Here is a 17,113-nt window from a genome sequence, read left to right as displayed (position 1 = left end):
ATGTATTCAATTTTAGAACATAGACAAAGTTTACGTGTGTTGGTTAGATATCGATTTCCAGAATAGAGTTTCTTCTTTCTCGATTTGTGTTTTATAGCCTTCTTTTGCAGACAGTTAGGCAGGAACTAAGGGCTCCCGGGTCCTGACACACTCCTCTTCATGCTGCATCTGGCATGCAGCACCAATATTATTTTGTACAGTGTACGGATGCTTACAGAAGCAAACTGAGCACTAGAGCAGTGGCTTGACTGCAATTCTAGAGGACTCTAGAAGCGACGGGAAGAAATGCAGTGACGACGTGTATGCCCTTGTCCCAAATAGCCTTCACCTTCCCAATGCGCCCCGTCCCTCAATTTCATCGACGCAAATGGTGTGGCGCTATTTTCAATGGAAGTGCCTACGAAAACAAACCAACCAACATGATGACATAAGACCAAGGACTGCGGCTAGTTGGTATTTCATGTCACGTTCGAAAAGCGCTACTAGCGTCCAGGCAGACAGCGCTTTTTCGAACATACGGCAGTAAGTATTTATCCAGATGTCGAAACAAGGGCAATCAGTATACCCAATGCCTTAGGTTCCAGATATATGCGTCTGTGGTTCACTTTAGTAAGGAACGATCGAAGGACTTGCGGTTCAAAACCAGGGCAGTGAGCAAAAAACGTACAAGCCGAGGATGGAAAGTTGTGATAGCGTACAGACAGGTCAATTTAAAAACGGTCAATTTCTAGATAGTACTCTTTTAGCAGCAAATACTGGGTAGAAAAATATAAAGAGGACAAAATGCCGAGCCTGATGGCAGCCGTTAACACCCAGTTTCCAAGTTTAAGTCCTTAGCGCTCATCTATCCACCCGTCAGAAGGCAAGCGTAGCAGGGAACGGGAGAAAGTTAGGTGGATGAGATTAGGAGTCTGCGGGGATAAGGAGGTCGCAGCTGGAATAGGAGAGGTTTAATTGGTGAGACATGCGAGAGGCCTTTGTCGTTCAGTGGGCGTTGTCGGGCTGATGATCCCCCAGTCCGTCCTTCCGTCGATCCGTCCGCCTGGGCAGCCCTCCGTCCGTCCGTCAATCGACCGATCAATCAATCAATCGATCGATCGATCGATCAAGCAATCAATCAATCAAAGAAACAACCAGTCAGCCAACCAATCAGCCAATCTATCTATCAGTCAGTCTATCAATCAATCTATCAATGATTGTTGTGTCTTCCTTTTTTTTCTTCTTGGGGAACGGGGAGTGTGCGGCTTCCACGAACGGCGTCGTTTACACGTGCCTGTGTTTCTCGTCACCCGTGTACCGTCCTTTACTTTTGTGTGTGTGTGTGTTTTTTCCCTACGCCCGTGTGCGCGACGGGGGGCCAAAGGGGACCGGGACAGTGCGGGGACGCTCCCTGTTTTGGGCGCTGGTGGCTGGCCCGGGATCGGGTTTCGCTGGCGGAGTCTGGGAGGCGAGTTTGGGCGCGAAACGGCCTGGCCAGGAAAAAACGGCCGGGCCGTCTCGGCAAGACAGTGGCCTCTTCGACGGCAAAGAAGAAAGACGTTTGTGCTGTGTGTTCCGTCCGACCACTCTGTGTATCTGTAACGTAAAGTTAATAACAGTTTTCCTTGTTTGTTTGCTAACGAATTCGTCTCCGTGTCTTCACTGTCTCATCAGTATTCACCGTCGCAACATTCGAGTCCTCTCACAATTTGCAACAAGGTTCGAACGCACTAGACGCGCTCCTAGCGTCAACGCTTGGCGTTGTTTTATGTGAATCAGCCCCTCACGCCCCGACAAGCGAGTATTTTATGGAGCCACCGGCAGCATGACTTAACAGTGATTCACTCTTCATACAGTACAAAAACTAAAAGCATAAAATTCTTGTAATATACCATTTAACCTCTACATGCATCCATTGTACGCCTTCGCATTTATTCATGCGACGCCATTTGAAAGTATGTTTTGTTTCCTCAGCCTAGGCTTTACAATTTGTCACGACGAAAGCCAGCGTCGGAATGCTCTCTTGGCGACCCTCCTGGAGAGCCTGAGTGAATGCGGATCCCAGCGGGAGTTTGCGAAGCGAAGGTCCAAGCAGTGGGCTCCGCCCCTGATGCTGCGGTACTCGTTGCTGCGGGTCGGTGGAGCATCGACGCCGTAAGCCGCCCAGGGGTCCAGGTTGCCATTGCTGCCGACATAGGGGAAAGAATAAGTGCAATTAAGGGATCGGGGCGCCATGATCACTACACTAGGAGCTATAGTCGGATACAACATAAGTAACGCCGCGGTGGCTCAGTGGTTATGGTGCTCGGCTGCTGACCCGAAAGACGCGGGTTCGATCCCGGCCGCGGCGGATGAATTTCTTTGGAGGAGAAATTCTAGAGGCCCGTGTACTGTGCGATGTCATTGCACGTTAAAGAACACCAGGTGGTCGAAATTTCCGGAGCCCTCCACTACGGCGTCTCTCATAGCCTTAGTCGCTTTGGGACGTTAAACCCCATAAACCAAACCTAAATCAAACCGATACAACATAAGTCTGCAGTGAAGCTCCGCCCACATTCAGCCTCCGCACGCAGAATTCCTCCACGACGAAAAAGTAGTCCGCTGCTTAAACCTTTCTTGTTACGTAAACAAGAAGGTTATCACAAGGAATAAAAAATTATGAGCTCTAGAATTTTTATACATGGATTGTTTGATATAGTCAAACATTAAAACGCTGATTTCGTTTACAGTTGCGATTGGCCGGCGGAGTAATACAGGAAGCCGCGTACCGCGGCCCAGTGTTAGCAACTGCTGTTTATTTAAGTTGTATCCTAATATAGTGGCCATGCCGCAATAGGATAACTATGCGTTAGCTTTCTCCTTCTAGCCATCTTTAACGTGTCATTCCATTTTATTTAATTATTTTCTCTCCTGACAAGGCCTTTCTCTCGAAGCGACGCATCTTGGCAGCAAATAGGCGCCACAGTGCATTAGGGGAAACTAGAATCACCGCAGGACACTTCACAGCATTGCAGTCTTTTTTTTTTCTCGCAGTCAGGAATAGAGAGGATAATGGCTGCCACAAAAGTGACCATTAAAATTTGATGGGAATTTGCGAAGAGCAGCGCCCTTCTAATTAATCTTGACCCGCACACATGCACAAGGCATTCCTTAAAATAGTTTCGAAACCTCTGTTTTTTCTGTTTCTTCTGAGTCTTAGTTAAAAGTATTGTCGAAATTGGCTGTACCAACTATATGAGTGTTTGAGCTGTGACTGACAAAAATTGGAGGGGGCACTAAAGGCCCGTCTTAAGGGTATAGCGCGATAGCGTAAGGGGTTAATTCCCATACATGCAGAAGGTTATTCTCTCTTTTACATTCATAGATCCCTGGGAGTCCTCGTACCCCTCCTGGCGCAGTGGTGGAGCGGTTAAGCGATGCGCCACTGCCCTGCGATGGCAGGTGCTGCCATCTGTGGGGACTGTATGAGACCCAGGTTACTTTTCCCGCGCAACCAATCACTAACTGCCACCTGCCAAGGTGGGCAGTTTGCTCAGTATCCGGTGGGCAGGTTGTGATGACGTCACAAGGTCACGTGACCTAGGTGGCCCACCTTCCTCCTAGGTCGCTCTCTGGGTGCCACCTGCCAGATTCATGCTCGAGACTTTTCACTCACAACGCGGACAAGGCCGGCGCCAGGTTTTCTGGGTAACGGGGCCTTTAATGCTAACGCATTAATAACGGCGTCGCAAAGGCAGATAGGTACACAAGACAAAACATAGGTTACTAACGTGCTGTTAACATAAGGCATTGGTGACCATATTCCCCCCAAATTCTGAAACGGAGAGAGGAGGAATGCCGTACTTTGAAAAAAAAAAATTTGGTGATCCACTCTGGTGGAAACGGACAACGGTGGCGGCGCCTGTCTGATTTCTTGGTTTTTTTTCCTCACCTAAAAGATTTAAGTTTCACTCCGAAGTAATCTCTTTTTATTAGGAAGTGGCAATTTACCAATCTAGCCGAACTTCAATTTCACCTCAGTGTACCTTTGAGATGTTCAAGGTGAAAGTGCTAACCTGTAAAACACTCGGGACGTTCCGGAGAGGTTCGCTCCACCCAGTGCCGTGATGACTCTGTCAGTTGTGGGTGTGATGCCGAACTGCAGCCAACACTTCTGGCTAATCTTTCCGAAGTCCCATTCGGTCGGGTAGAACATGTCCTTGACGCCATCCCCGCACACCGGGTGGACGAATTCCGTGCATTGCTGGGCATTTTTAATTAGTATCAATCGGTCACTCAGCAATACCGTGCAGCAGTATCACAAGCAGAGAAGCTTCTGTTCAAGAAGTTGAGCATCAGGGCGATAAAATATGCGCCCTTTATTGAATGAGCAAAAGCTACCGGTAGGATCGTAGCTTTTGGTCGATATTTATGGAGTACGTACTATAGGGGAGGTAAAAAAAAAATTTGCACACTTTTCGTATCGAACAATTCTGGATGAGAGGATTTTTCAAGAGGAAAGAGTCTATGAATGCAATTTTTCCATGTATTGTAACATTTCATTATAACCATGAATATGTCCGCAGACATCCTGTAAGCACGCTTTCATTTGTTCAGTATTAACGTTTTTTGCTATCGTCAAAAACGTTCCCCATTGTTTTTTATGGCAGTCTGAACTGCTTGATGCGAGCGGTGGAAAAACTTAAAGGTTTTGATGCGCTTCGGAAGAATGGACAATTGCCTTCAATATTTCCGTAACTGTAGCTTACAACATTCCAATATTCAAAATGTTGGTCCAGGAATGCTCGACATGAGTGTAGCTTTTTTTATGAATTACAATCTCTCGACTAGAGTGGACACCATGCATCCGAGCTATCACAGCCGGAAAAAAAATTTCTGACTTCGAAGAAGTTTTTTCCTTGCAGTGCGTCAAAAAGAGCCTGAAAATCCTTAACTTCTGCCGGCGCATGGTAAACGATAAAAGAGTCGATCTTGCTGTCAGTACACAAGTAAACCTTGAGCACGACGTACACGCATGTAAATTTACGGTTGCTCATGTCCATATGCTCTGTTTTGATTATTGTACTATAGATAAGCTTTGGCGGGGAAGGCGTCGAAATGCATCACAGCACAGGTCTATTGGTAGAGGGTCTGTTTTTCTCGATGGCCATGGTTCCGCCAGCCACGATTGGCTTCACACAGGCGCCGACGCTGCCAGTTTTCATGGCCCTCCGAAACCTATCGCATTAAAGGGATACTGAGGCGGTTTTCGAATCGGCTAATTTTTTAGGGTTTTGAAGTAGTGTCATTGCTGATCACGTCTGTTAAATTATTTTTTCGATTTTGACTAAAACAGTGGCGCAATCACCAATTAAAAACGCGATGTTCAAATCTCCCGCGCCCCGCGCAAGCGTAGGAGAGGAGAACAGCGGAGAGGGAAACCTCGTCCATGTCGGCCAACGTGACGTCACGTTGAGGAGCCGGGGATACTTCAGCGCACCCGAGCGAGCTTTCAGCGCGCGTTGTTTCTCGTGTTGCGTGCGTTGTGACGTACAAAGCGTGTCAGCCGACCTTGAGAATCAGATTCAACACGAAGTACTACTCTGCGTTCGTGTCCATGAACAAATACGGCCGAGACTGTGTCGTCTTCCACTGTTTTTAGCAAGATCAAAAGCTCGCAGCGCAAGCGCTCGCTGCTGTGACGAATTCAAGCTGACCAAAGCAAGCCTACTCTGCTCGAAGCACTTTCGTAAGAGCGGCTACATGCAGAGCTTGTCCCTAATGTGACCTCTGGAGATTTCTGTCGAAAAGGCGCGGCTGAACCATGACACAGTTCCTTCGATTTTCTTGCGCATGAGAGGCGTGTCACCATTCCGAAGAAGCGTCTCTTTTAAAAGTAGAAACATGCTCACTTAGCCCATGAAGAAACCTTAAAGAGGCTCAAGCATGTGTCGCTATCCTGAGCTTAGGTGCGGCCAGACCACCTGAGACGTGCTCAGCAAGGCTCGGTTAGTGATTTTATACTCGGTTCGACGCGTCAAAGCAAGCAAGCAAGCAGAGCAAAGCACAATAAAGCAAAGCAAGCAAGCATCGAAGCTCTTCATATGCGGCATCTCGTTGAATCGTAGCTCAGCAATTAAAATGAAAGCGTTCGACATTGATTTCGGATGCAAATTTATGAGAGAAATGAATGCCAACCGAGTTTTTGCAAGAAAACACCGCAACATTACTCGGTTTCTTCATAAAGTTGTGGCAGCGGGCGAGTTGCAGCTAGCTTGGCTTTTAAACACACATATAGTTGGCAACTACTTCACTGAACCTAAACTGCAAATCTAGGAAGGGCGAACGTTTCCGAGGCAGCGATTAATATTTTCTGGCATCTGCTGAACGCGCCATGAGTGAAGCAGCAGCCTTGTGCACGTATTTGGCTTGTTTTCCAGCGCACTATGATTGCGTCACTATATTGTGGTCACATGCCTCGCAGTGCTTGGCCACTGCGCTTCGCTAATTTTGACACCAACTTTGTGCTCCTTCATCGTTTCCTTGAAATACTTTCTTGCCCCAACCTGCAACGCCGGGTACTGAGAACAGGATTTTTTGTACACAGTGCTTTGGGCCTTTTCTTTAGGATGACGCTCTTCCGGGCGAACCAGGAGGCGTCCGGTGGTGGTAATTGACTTGAGTATTGTTCGCACCACTTCCTTTCCGAGAATACGAGCCGAGGTTGTGCTGGCACCGTTTACGCATGGTCTGCATCGCGTCTTTGACGCTGGCGTATGCTTGTGCTAGGCGTAGAATTTTTTGCTTGCGTCTGTTTTGGTTTCAGGCGATACGTGGAATGAGCAAACTGTAGTATCCTTTTCTTCGGAGGTCAGTAAAAAAAAATAGTCGCCGTATTCGCTTTTACAACGACACGGAAAGCTGCGATCTGCACTCAACGCAGCGCCGGATCCGCATCGGCAGCTTCTCCAGTCCTCAAAGTGACGTCACGACCTCTCTTGACCAATCACGGGCGGCGGCGCGCCGCGCGGCGTGCCCCGCGGCACAGGCCGCATATTTCGGCTAAAAAAGGCAATTCGCGCTTGTTTTTGCCTTATTTGGATGGGATATTCCAGTATGCAGCATGAAAAACTATAGGATGCCGCTGCCAGCCCGATTTTCAAAAAAAGTGCTTCAGTCTCCCTTTAAAAAGAATATAATTGAAACAAAACTGTTGTATTATTTTGTCCCGAAATAAGGCCGGCGTTAATGGCCCTGGAACGCTGTTCATTGAAATTATTATTATAAAGCAAAAAAGAAAAAAGGGCTGCTGTGATCGGGTAATGGCGCTGTCTACAACTATCATTTTTGGGACAGAGCTTAGCAGCAATGAAAGGTTGATAGTAATAGGAGAGGGGCTGGATAGGAGCTTCAGACTAAGAACAACAGAGAGTAGGCGAGAGACGAAAAGAAGCGGCAGGAACCAGGTGAGATGCTCAGGCAGCTGAAGAGAGTCCCGCAAAGTTCACAAACTCAACGAGTATTACCAAGGGCCCTATCCTGGACTTCATGGTGTTTCCATCAGCTCTCTCAACTATTAAAGAGGCTCTGAAAGGGGCTCGAATAAAGTTACGATATGACTGGGATGTTAAACCACACCGTTTCATGAACATTCTCCAGCAAGAATTTTCTTAATCCGTTTTGTAGAAGCTGAGTTATCTGTAGTCAAAATTTGAATTTCACCGTCTTCGCTCCTTTCCCTCTCCTCTCGTCACTTTTTGCACGCTGGAAGGTGCGCGCTCCTCCGCCGGCCCCACCTCCGGGGGCGGGGCTTCCTGACTTCCCTGAGCTACGTGGCTTATTGGCCGCGGCCATGGTAGCTGCGTGACGTTTGAAAGAATCTAACCAATAGCCGTCTCTCAACTTGTGTACGCAGGTGCGAATGACCGAGGAGGGTGCGAGCATGAAAAAGCGGCCGGGAAGAGCTCGCCAACTTACGCCCGTGATTGTGGGTTATCTGCTGCCTGCAGAAGTGTATTATTTGGTTCATGTGTTCATGACAACCCAGTGCAGTGAATGAGCTTGTTGATGTGCTCTCCTCAGGAGATGGTCAAATATTTAGGGGAATCCCCCAAGGTGGGGTAGATTTGTAATAAGGGAGTAATTACTCGTTGACATCCACCCGAGCGCAGCCATACGGCTACAAAGGAAAGCTATACAGCTTTCTCAGAAACTTTGTAGTGAGAGGAAAATCCGCCCTCGTCCGTTGTTCGAACCCCCGACCACCGCTTCACCGGAGCAGTCGCTCTACCAACTGAGCTAACCGGGACGGCAAGCTTATGGTAGGGCGAGATTGAATTGATCAATAACTCTAAGTGGGAACAGTGTCAGATGTTTAAGGGAATCCCCCAAGGTGTTTCAGAACCCCTCTAACCTACTTCTTGCCAATACTTCTTCCTTCCTTCGCGCCTGCCTTCCTGACGTCATCGTCCCTCATTCTTCCATCACTCATGTGGTCCAGACTTGCTTAGATCTGGATGTACAGATATAGGAAGTGGGGAGGGATGGCAAAGAAGTTATTTAACATTCGTTAGAATGTAGAAAGGACCCACTTGAAAAAGCCACGCAGGCTCTTTGATCGCCGCCGGTTTAGCGTAGCAGGAGGTCTTGCCAGTGGTGTTACGGAAGAAGCCAACTGCCTTGACTAGTGCGTCGACCACTTGATCGCTGTCTCCGTGGGCCTTGCGCAGGAGCTCGCATACCGCCTGCGAAAGCGATTAACAGTGGTGTCGTTTTTTCTGCTCTCAAAGCCTTTAACCATGACTAACGCCGGTAGTCACGCCCGATTAGCGATTTTCGAGTGGCTTTCACAACTGCTGCTGCAAGAGGAAAAACAGCTGTTCCTGCTCATTCTTCACCCTTTATAACAAGTGAACAGAGACTTTCTTGTTTATTTGTTTGTTGTTTTTCAGGCAACAACCACCACAAGACAAGGAGTACAGACTTTTCATGGTTTTGAATTCAAATATTGAACTGTGTAGCGCACGTAACAATTTCATCAAGTTCTTTCAAAACGTACTTTGACACAACCTCTTGCTTACGAATCCCTCTGCGACGTAGATAAAATTGAAATGGCCACTTCTTTTGCCCACTATAATTACTCAATATCGTATTGAGGTCAATTTTCTGCCCCCCTAGCGAGAGTAGCTTCATTTTATTTCTAGTTCTGTTTAGAAAGAATACTTACACCTACCGGCAATTTTTTTGGTTTCATACTAAGTGCACTAAACAACAAATGTACCTATGTTTAAGCGGCGTAGCGAGGCTTAGTTTAGTCTACCTGGTGTTGGGTATGCGTGCTCCTTACACACCCTTCAGATGCCACCACTGTTGTTTCTTGAAAGTGGTTAAAACTATACTTTATCCAACTATATTTAGCTGTAAATGGACGCTAAGGGTAGCAGGCGCCCAACACCCACCTTCACAGGGTGAGGCGGTGCGTGAGATGACGGGTAAGGATGGTTCACGAGGGCAACGCCGATCAAGCTGTCACGAATCCAGTTTCGAAAAGTCGGGAAATGGCTGGGGCGCAAATGGGGACAGAGGCGAAATTTTCTCCCAAGCTTTTGGCAGCCTTCCTCTGGAAACAGCAAATACGACATTAACTATCAGAGAAGAAAATAAAAGACAAAAAACTTCCGACCGGTTCTGGTTTACGAGCATCGGTAAATGCGAATTGCTGCTCGGCACGGCACAATGTTTGGATAATGAAAATACTGCCACACAATTCTAACAAATCCATGTGAGGGTGTCAGAAGTATGCGGTGTATTTTTAAAGTTATACCTGTGCAGGGAATTTCCTCCATAAATAAGCAGCATCGCCATCGACATCACCGTTAACTGCACTCTCATGTGCATCTTATATTAGTTCGTGTGACAGGTACGTGGCGATTATAAAATTCTTTCCACTCCTCCATCGCTTATAAGGAAAAAAAATTCATTTGTAAGTTGGAAATGCGAGAGCACCAGAAGCTATTGATGACTTTACTGGAAATTACGTCATTTCCGGTCTGGTAACATCACTTCATTCCTGTCAATGGGTGAATTTTAAGGCGAAAGCCTTTAATGGCTCATACTGTCGTCCGTTAACAACGCGTGTCACACGCGTTTAACTTGGGAACTAGAAAATATAAAAGGAAACCAATGGTTGCTTCAGATAGAGGGGAAAAAATGAACCTGGAGGCATAGTTTGGTGACTGTAGATTAATTAATTAATTATAGGCTAAAATGTGGAAATTTCGTTGAAATAGCGCGGACGTCGATATAGCCAAGGGAACAATGTGACGTCACATCCACCGGAAGTCGTCACGGCATAGTGTCCTCGGCGTTCGCCTCTCAACGCTTTAGTTGCCAAAGTGTCCTCGCAATTTTTTTTTATGACCGATGACAAATTTTTCGAATGAGCCTTCTAATACATAGCATTAAAAATCTGTTTTGTTCGCATTATTTTTTATGCTATAAGCGTAACCATAGGTGAAGGCACTTTTTTTGCGGAGCAAGAGAAGTTGCTATAAAATTACCGGTTGAAGCCAGGTTTTCGAGGACGGGCCATATCTTCCTGACTTCGTTGGGGCAGTTTTTGGACGTCTTCTTGTAGGCATCCGTCGCCGCCTTGAAGTAAGTGTCACAGGGCACGAAGGGAGAGAATATCTTGAAGGGAGCACTGCTGGCCAGGACACTGTCGGTGATGAAAGATTACAATAAGGCAGTTCATTTTATAATATGTTTCTTCTTTCACGCAATGCTCTGTTAAAAAATGAACATTAGCTTCTTCGACATGCAGGCTGACATAAAAGGTACAGTCCCCGTCAAAAGTATACAGCCCGAGGGTTTTGATTCTAAGGAGTTTAGCGGGGATCCCTAGAATATCCCTGCACAGTCAATTATCTTATTGCCTGGAAGCATGGGGTGGTACATATAAAACATACCTAGATCCTGTTTCTCGCCTTCAAAAACGAGCTATTCGTATGATAACTTATTCAAATAATACATACCCCAGCAGGCCACTCTTTCAGCAGCTTCGTATCTTACCCCTATCAATGGCATATAAACTGAAGATAGCTGAAATAGTAAACAATGTAATAAAATCTAACAACCCCCTGCCCCTTAGTTTATTTAGATTACCAATGAAACAAACAAGAGCTGCAACCAACAATCTATTTAATTTACCACCTTGTTACAATATGTACGGCCGGAGACTCCTAGAATACAGCGGAGCCCATGTGTGGAATGAAATCCCTAATGAAGTTAAAGAAAAAAATAACTTTTCGGCATCTTTAAAACACTATTTAATTTCCATGGAAATGTAGGAGTGAATTCAATTGTGTGTGTTAATCTTGAAGTTTTTTTTTATTTTACACGTTCTGCAGTAATATTGTACTTGTTTTGTATTTGGACCCCTCACTAGCCGTAAAGGCTATGGGTCCAAACAACAGTTTGTGTACTGTTTCTGAAAATAAATAAAGAAAAAATTCAAAAAAAAAATATCTAGCGGTGCAAAGTTAGGCATGATTGAGGACGCGATGCCATTCCTCATTCAAGAGGTTACGGTCGCTGAGGATGCATAACGAAGCATGCAGCAGGCTTCCCAAGCAAACCCCTTGGGCCGTATACTTTTGACGTGGGGTGTACTTCTGCTGCTGTTCTATTCATTTGGTATTAGGTCGAGGTGTGAAAGCCCGTCGTGATCACTCGCACTTACCCCCTGGCAATGTGCGGGTACTTAACCCTGAACCAGGTGGCCAAGATGGCTTCGTAGTGACAACCAAACACTCCCACTTTGCTGTTTTGGGCTCCCTTGACGTTCTTCTTGATCCACGTGATCAGTTCGGCGTAATCGGCGAGGGCTTGTTCCGTAGTCAGGTACGCTGTCATCTCCGGAGCCTGACAGAGAGAGAGAGATAAAGAGTGAACAGTCATAATGAAAACGTCGCAGCACGAAAAAACGGGGAAAAAATAGACAGAGGTACGACAGGACATATGCTGACAGGACAAGTATGACAGGACATTATGTCCCCGTTTTTTCGTCCTGCTACGTTTTCAAGATGGATCAGTACCAACTGGCCCAAACTTCGGTGCTTTTGAACAGTCATTGGCGCCCGCTTAAAGCTACAACACGATCAGAAAACTTGCTCCTCCAACAGCAAATGCAGTATTTCAGAGAAATACTCCCTGAAGTTTGAAAGAGAGAAATTTGAGCGGCGCGCACAACGTCCACAATAGAAAAACAGTACTACAAAAGAATAAAGGTGTAGAGAGGGACAGCCGAGAGACATACAGATATATGAGAGAGGCAGAATAATGGAAAGGCAATACTCGGTTTGCTACACCCTACACGTGAAGAGAAGGGACGGGGATAAATAGAGAGAAATAGACATGGAAGATAAGAGCAGAGTATAGAATGTGTCCGCGGGGCCATCACACCATGTGGTCACAGGATGCACGCACGTAGTTTATAGAATGGAGCTAAAGCCAGTTTCCTTGAAGTATATGAGGACCCCCTAGATGGAGCACATTTGTTATAATGCAGTAATTACTCATTTGCATCCACCCAAGCCTAGCCATATGGCTACAAAGATATACAGCTTCCGTAGAAACTCCATAGTTAAAGAAAATTTCGTCCTGATCCGGGGTTGGAACCCGGGACCACCGCTTCACCGGAGCGGTCGCTCTACCAATTGAGCTAACCGGGACGGCAAGCATGTGGTAGGGCGAGAGCGAATTGATCAGTAACTCGAAGTGGGAACTGTGTTGGTCAAATCTTTTAGGGTAATCCCCCAAGGTGGAGTAGATTTGTAATAAGGGAGCAATTACTCATTTGCATCCACCAAAGCCCAACCATATGGCTACAAAGAAAAGCTATACATCTTCCTTAGAAACTTCATAGTTAAAGAAAATATTGTCCTGGTCTGAAGTTCGAACCCGGGACCACCGCTTCACCGACTGAGCTAACCGGGACTGTTTTTTTTTTTCATGGTATTTATTCTACATGGTTATGTACAGAAAGGATATATATACATGAATGTGTGTATACGCACAAAAAAAAACTGTACTGAGCACCTAGGTCGGCGCTACGTGGCACAAACATGATAGAAAACATAACAGAACTAAAAGGCCGGCTAGGATGGTAGGGCGAGAGTGGATTGATCAGTAACTCGAAATGGGAATAGTGTTGGACAAATGTATACGGGAATCTCCCGACGAAGAGAAGATTAGTAATAAGGTTCAAATTACTCATTACCATGAGCAATTAGTCCCTTCCTAGTTCCTCTTTGGCATGAGGCCCCAGAATTCTGCCTTTTGTTAGGGGACGAAATTCTAGTCGGCGACCGTTGCACCCAGGGATACCAGATGGCGGACCAGCCGAGGCCAGTCACAAAGTAGGCGCCCAGTTTCCTCTTTGCATTTGCTGCGATATGGTGGTAACGTCTGGCGCTGTACACGGCTGATATGAGACCATTGGCGAATGCCTTTATCTTAGAGAGGACGTAATCTGGCAAACGATGATGGGTTCGACATTCTAAGGTACAATGATAAAAGAAGATAAGAAAGCATGCGCAGTTACTAAAGTTCATTTTGTCAAAACGTTTCCAGTTTCGTAGAAGTGATCATCACGCAGTTTGATGTTCAGAATTGTCATGCCGGAGTGAAATAACACAGAGAGCAATACTTGAGATCGTGTTTGCAGAAAGTGTGTGTGTGGGGGGGGGGGGGGGGGGGGGGGGTCGTGTTTCTACTGAGAGAGAGAGAACTACATCGTTTTGCGTGGTGCAGACCCTCATGCGTACAGATTAAAAGGAGGTGTACAGCGCGAAGTTTCCAAAGCGTCGCCATTCTTCACCTTGAATGAGTCCTTTCCAAAGGGCAAAGACTGGCCGTAGTAGCGATGCTCTGCGAATACCAAGAGCGCCTTGAAATCGCGAGCCCAGTTCCACATAATTCCCTGAAAATAAAACACAAAGTAAAGCAAATCTGGGAAATAAAGGGAGGGGGGGCAGCAAGCCACTATAGCCGGATACAACTCAAGAACGAAGCTGCAGATGCCCCTCAAAGGAGACCCTCCAGCCAATGGCGCCGACCGATTTTCATAAAGCAGCGGTTAGTCCATTAAGCCGTGGTTAGTCCTCTTCATTCACCGCTCCCTGCGTTTTCATTCTAGCGGGTCTAAGGCGGTTAACCAAAACGCCCTGAGGACTGGTCGACGCCATTGGCTGGAGGGTCTCCTCTGAGGGGCATCTGCCGCTTTTGTCTTGAGTTGTATGCGGCTATGGGCCACCAGTAGTCTCCCACCCTCCCTCCCTCTTCCTCTCCCACATCCCTCTAATAGGGGACAGCGGCATCTCCCTCTTTCCACCTCACTACCTGGCAACAGAGACAGATGGCAGGTGGCGTTGTGGACGTCAACGATGGCGCGAAACTCAGGAATGAGCTAACGAGAGCTAACGCACTGAATAGATACATATGGATGTGTTTCGGACAACAAAAGACGCTAGAGGAAGGTACATTAGACCATCTGGGGGGTCTCTGCAGCCTTATTCGGTAACAAAGGTGACAGGCAAGAAAGGTAACAATTTTTTTTTTTTTTCAAAACAGCCGTTGTGGGACCACGACTCAAGAAAACATGACACTGAATGTCGTATCTTGTCGCTACGTATCTTTTTTGGGTTGTGGTCTCTGTAGCGTTTCCTTCGATATGCTTAAAGGACACATACACAAAGATCTTGAGTGTTCGGTTTTTTTTCCGTCAAAAGGCCAACAGCCTAGTGATTAGTTTAAAACACCAGTGCGCAGCGTGAACAATTACAAACGACTCTGCACCTGCAGTTTCGTTCTCGGTCGGCACCAACACTGGAGGGCACAATGACGTCACGGTCGACTGGCTAACCTGTAGAACCTTGATGACATCGGTATCACAGCAAAGCACTGGTTGTTCTTGTGATGAACCACTGGGTTCGATGGCGTCACAGTAATTGGGGCAAGTGCACCCTGACGTCACTCGATGCGGGTGGAAATACCGAGTAGCTCCTTGGGCAACGCTCAAAATCATGTTAATTTTTGTTCCACTCAACATCTGCGAATGAAACTTTCTAGAAAGCATCTTCGTAAGCCCATGAATCAAATCATATCATTTGTTTGTGTTCGAAATTATGTGTATGTGCCCCTTCAAGAAATACATTTCAACCTCATTATAACGAAGTTGAATGGGCCTGGCGATTATTTCGTTATAGCCGCAGCTTCGTTATAGCCCGTGCTGGCCGATGCTTCAAAGGGGAATCGCCATTCCTTCGTTATATTCATTATTTCGTTATAACTAGGTTCGACTGTATCAACCCGTCCCGTTGCATGCCTGGCATCGGTCTTTTGAAAAATTCGTGTTTCATTGCAGCAAGAAAAAGAAGTCGATCACTTACCACGTTGCTCGCATGTTCTTCAACGGAACCTTGGTGTCCAGTGTGAAAAAATATTGGGCCACCCTTTCGGTTCCAATACTGATCGGCTATTGCGTACCTTAGTTGAAACGTAGCGTTCTTGTTGTAAGTGAAGTGATCGATCTGCGGAAAGAAAGCGAAAATTAGCGTGACTGAGTACACGTGCAGAATTGGTACTTTAACTGCGGAAGCAACTTCTCTCAAAGCAATTTTAAGAAAAAGAACGTCAGATACGAACCAGCGCGTCGAAGGTGTGAATCTTGTAAGTGAGGTTCAAGCCAGTAGTTTGAGTCGCACCCGCGAAAGATATGAAAAAGAATGCAGTCAACACTGGAGAAATAATTTTTGGTGTGGCCATCTTGAATTTCTGAAAGAGATTGTGAACAAGTTACTATCAGCAGTCTAGCAGCGTCACATATCTTCTAATGGGCCCTGATTTATTGACTCACTTTTGTCTTTATTTACCCCGCAGCACTTATTGCTTAACTGCCTTGTAGGAGGTTTCCTATGCATACCGAAGTACTTTTCAGAAATAAATATATTGTTGCAGCTACTATACCTAGAAGTTTTCCCCCTACTCTTGAAAAGCTGCAACATTCCATGAAAATTAACTTTTTAACTCTCAGAAGACTCAAAATTGTTTAAAAAGTCGATGCAGTATTTTACTTATTCTCCTAAATGCAAACCGGCAGTTAAAATTGTTAGGCCTTTCTTTTGTTCAACTGCCACCAGTTTTTGTAACTTCTTTTTCTTTTTTCAGAAGAAAAGATGTAACGGTCCATGGAAATGACCTTCATAACAATCCAAACAATAAAATGGTTTAAAAATTCAAGACAGTAAACCGCTCCTTCTCGTAAAATGCAAAGCTATAACATGTTCGTGCTTTGTTTTGTTCTAATAGCACCAGCTTTTGCGACATTTCTAGGGAGAAAAAACGCTTCTAGAATTTTCTCTGTTCGCCGAGGTGGGAAATTGACCAGCCATAACAATATCACACCCTGACACTTACCCCTGAAGCCAAATACAATACCTGGATTCCACTACCAAGGACAGTCATCTTCTCAGGAGCCTTCAAGGCCCCACCCTTTTAAGACAGCTACGTCATTGGGCAGTAGCTCAATGCCATAGTTTTGTGTTATGACTTATCACGACAGTGAGGCCATACACCTTTGACGAAAGTCCTCTACATAACACTAACACTGAGCAACAAAACCCTAACCATTAATTTCGCATATACAGTCTTCCATAGCAGTGCATATCCACGAAAGCAATAGATATGCACATCACAGCATAGGGATATGGATCCCTGTATACGTATGAGCAGCCTTTTCGCACCACAACTACAAAGTGTTGTGAGCATTGGCAGCCCACGAACCAAAACCATCTGCACCAGTATAAGCGATAACAGCTTGTCACTCGCAAATGCGTCACACACAAACAGCGCGAGCAAAGGTGACGGCGCCAGAAATCGACCAGTTTTAAGAAGCGAACAAGATGCCATCGGAAGAGCTTGGACTTACTGTTGAAGACGGCTAGTCAGGTATTGATGACCATCGATGCTGCCACCGTGGTGATGGGACTTATCCGATGAAAGGTCTTCGGCTGCCCCGTCCTGGAGACGTCAGGCATGCCCACGGTTGACCCGAAGGCGCCGACGCGCCTATTTTGGGGGGGACCATGCGTCTGAT

The 17,113-nt window shown here is 46.2% G+C and overlaps 1 protein-coding gene across 1 annotated transcript; it reads right to left on the bottom strand.

Annotated features, from left to right (window-relative positions):
* Nucleotides 1-1,925: 1,925 nt before the first annotated feature.
* LOC149366164 (lysosomal Pro-X carboxypeptidase-like) lies at nucleotides 1,926-15,783 on the bottom strand. Its single transcript, XM_089549253.1, has 9 exons — nucleotides 15,664-15,783; nucleotides 15,408-15,548; nucleotides 13,838-13,939; nucleotides 11,699-11,880; nucleotides 10,518-10,675; nucleotides 9,417-9,577; nucleotides 8,550-8,702; nucleotides 4,035-4,222; nucleotides 1,926-2,164 (listed from the first exon to the last, which is right to left on the bottom strand). The coding sequence occupies exons 1-9, from the start codon at nucleotides 15,781-15,783 to the stop codon at nucleotides 1,972-1,974; spliced, it is 1,398 nt and encodes a 465-aa protein (XP_089405379.1). The 3' UTR covers nucleotides 1,926-1,971.
* Between the last annotated feature and the right edge of the window lie 1,330 nt (nucleotides 15,784-17,113).

Source organism: Amblyomma mixtum, chromosome 1 (genome assembly GCF_055824585.1).
Source record: "Amblyomma mixtum isolate Tamu chromosome 1, ASM5582458v1, whole genome shotgun sequence".
NCBI lineage: Eukaryota > Metazoa > Arthropoda > Arachnida > Ixodida > Ixodidae > Amblyomma > Amblyomma mixtum.
Note: the sequence above shows the minus strand (reverse complement) of the source record. Positions and strands in the feature narration are given on the sequence as shown.

What these genes read in the sequence shown, in the direction of transcription:
- LOC149366164 (XM_089549253.1), bottom strand. Translation starts at nt 15,783, where the DNA reads ATGGCCACACCAAAAATTATTTCTCCAGTGTTGACTGCATTCTTTTTC. An exon ending in TACCCGCACATTGCCAGGGG is followed by an intron (nt 10,676 to 11,698) that starts GTAAGTGCGAGT and finishes CATCACCGACAG; the next exon opens with TGTCCTGGCCAGCAGTGCTC. An exon ending in AGCCTGCGTGGCTTTTTCAA is followed by an intron (nt 4,223 to 8,549) that starts GTGGGTCCTTTC and finishes AAAAATGCCCAG; the next exon opens with CAATGCACGGAATTCGTCCA.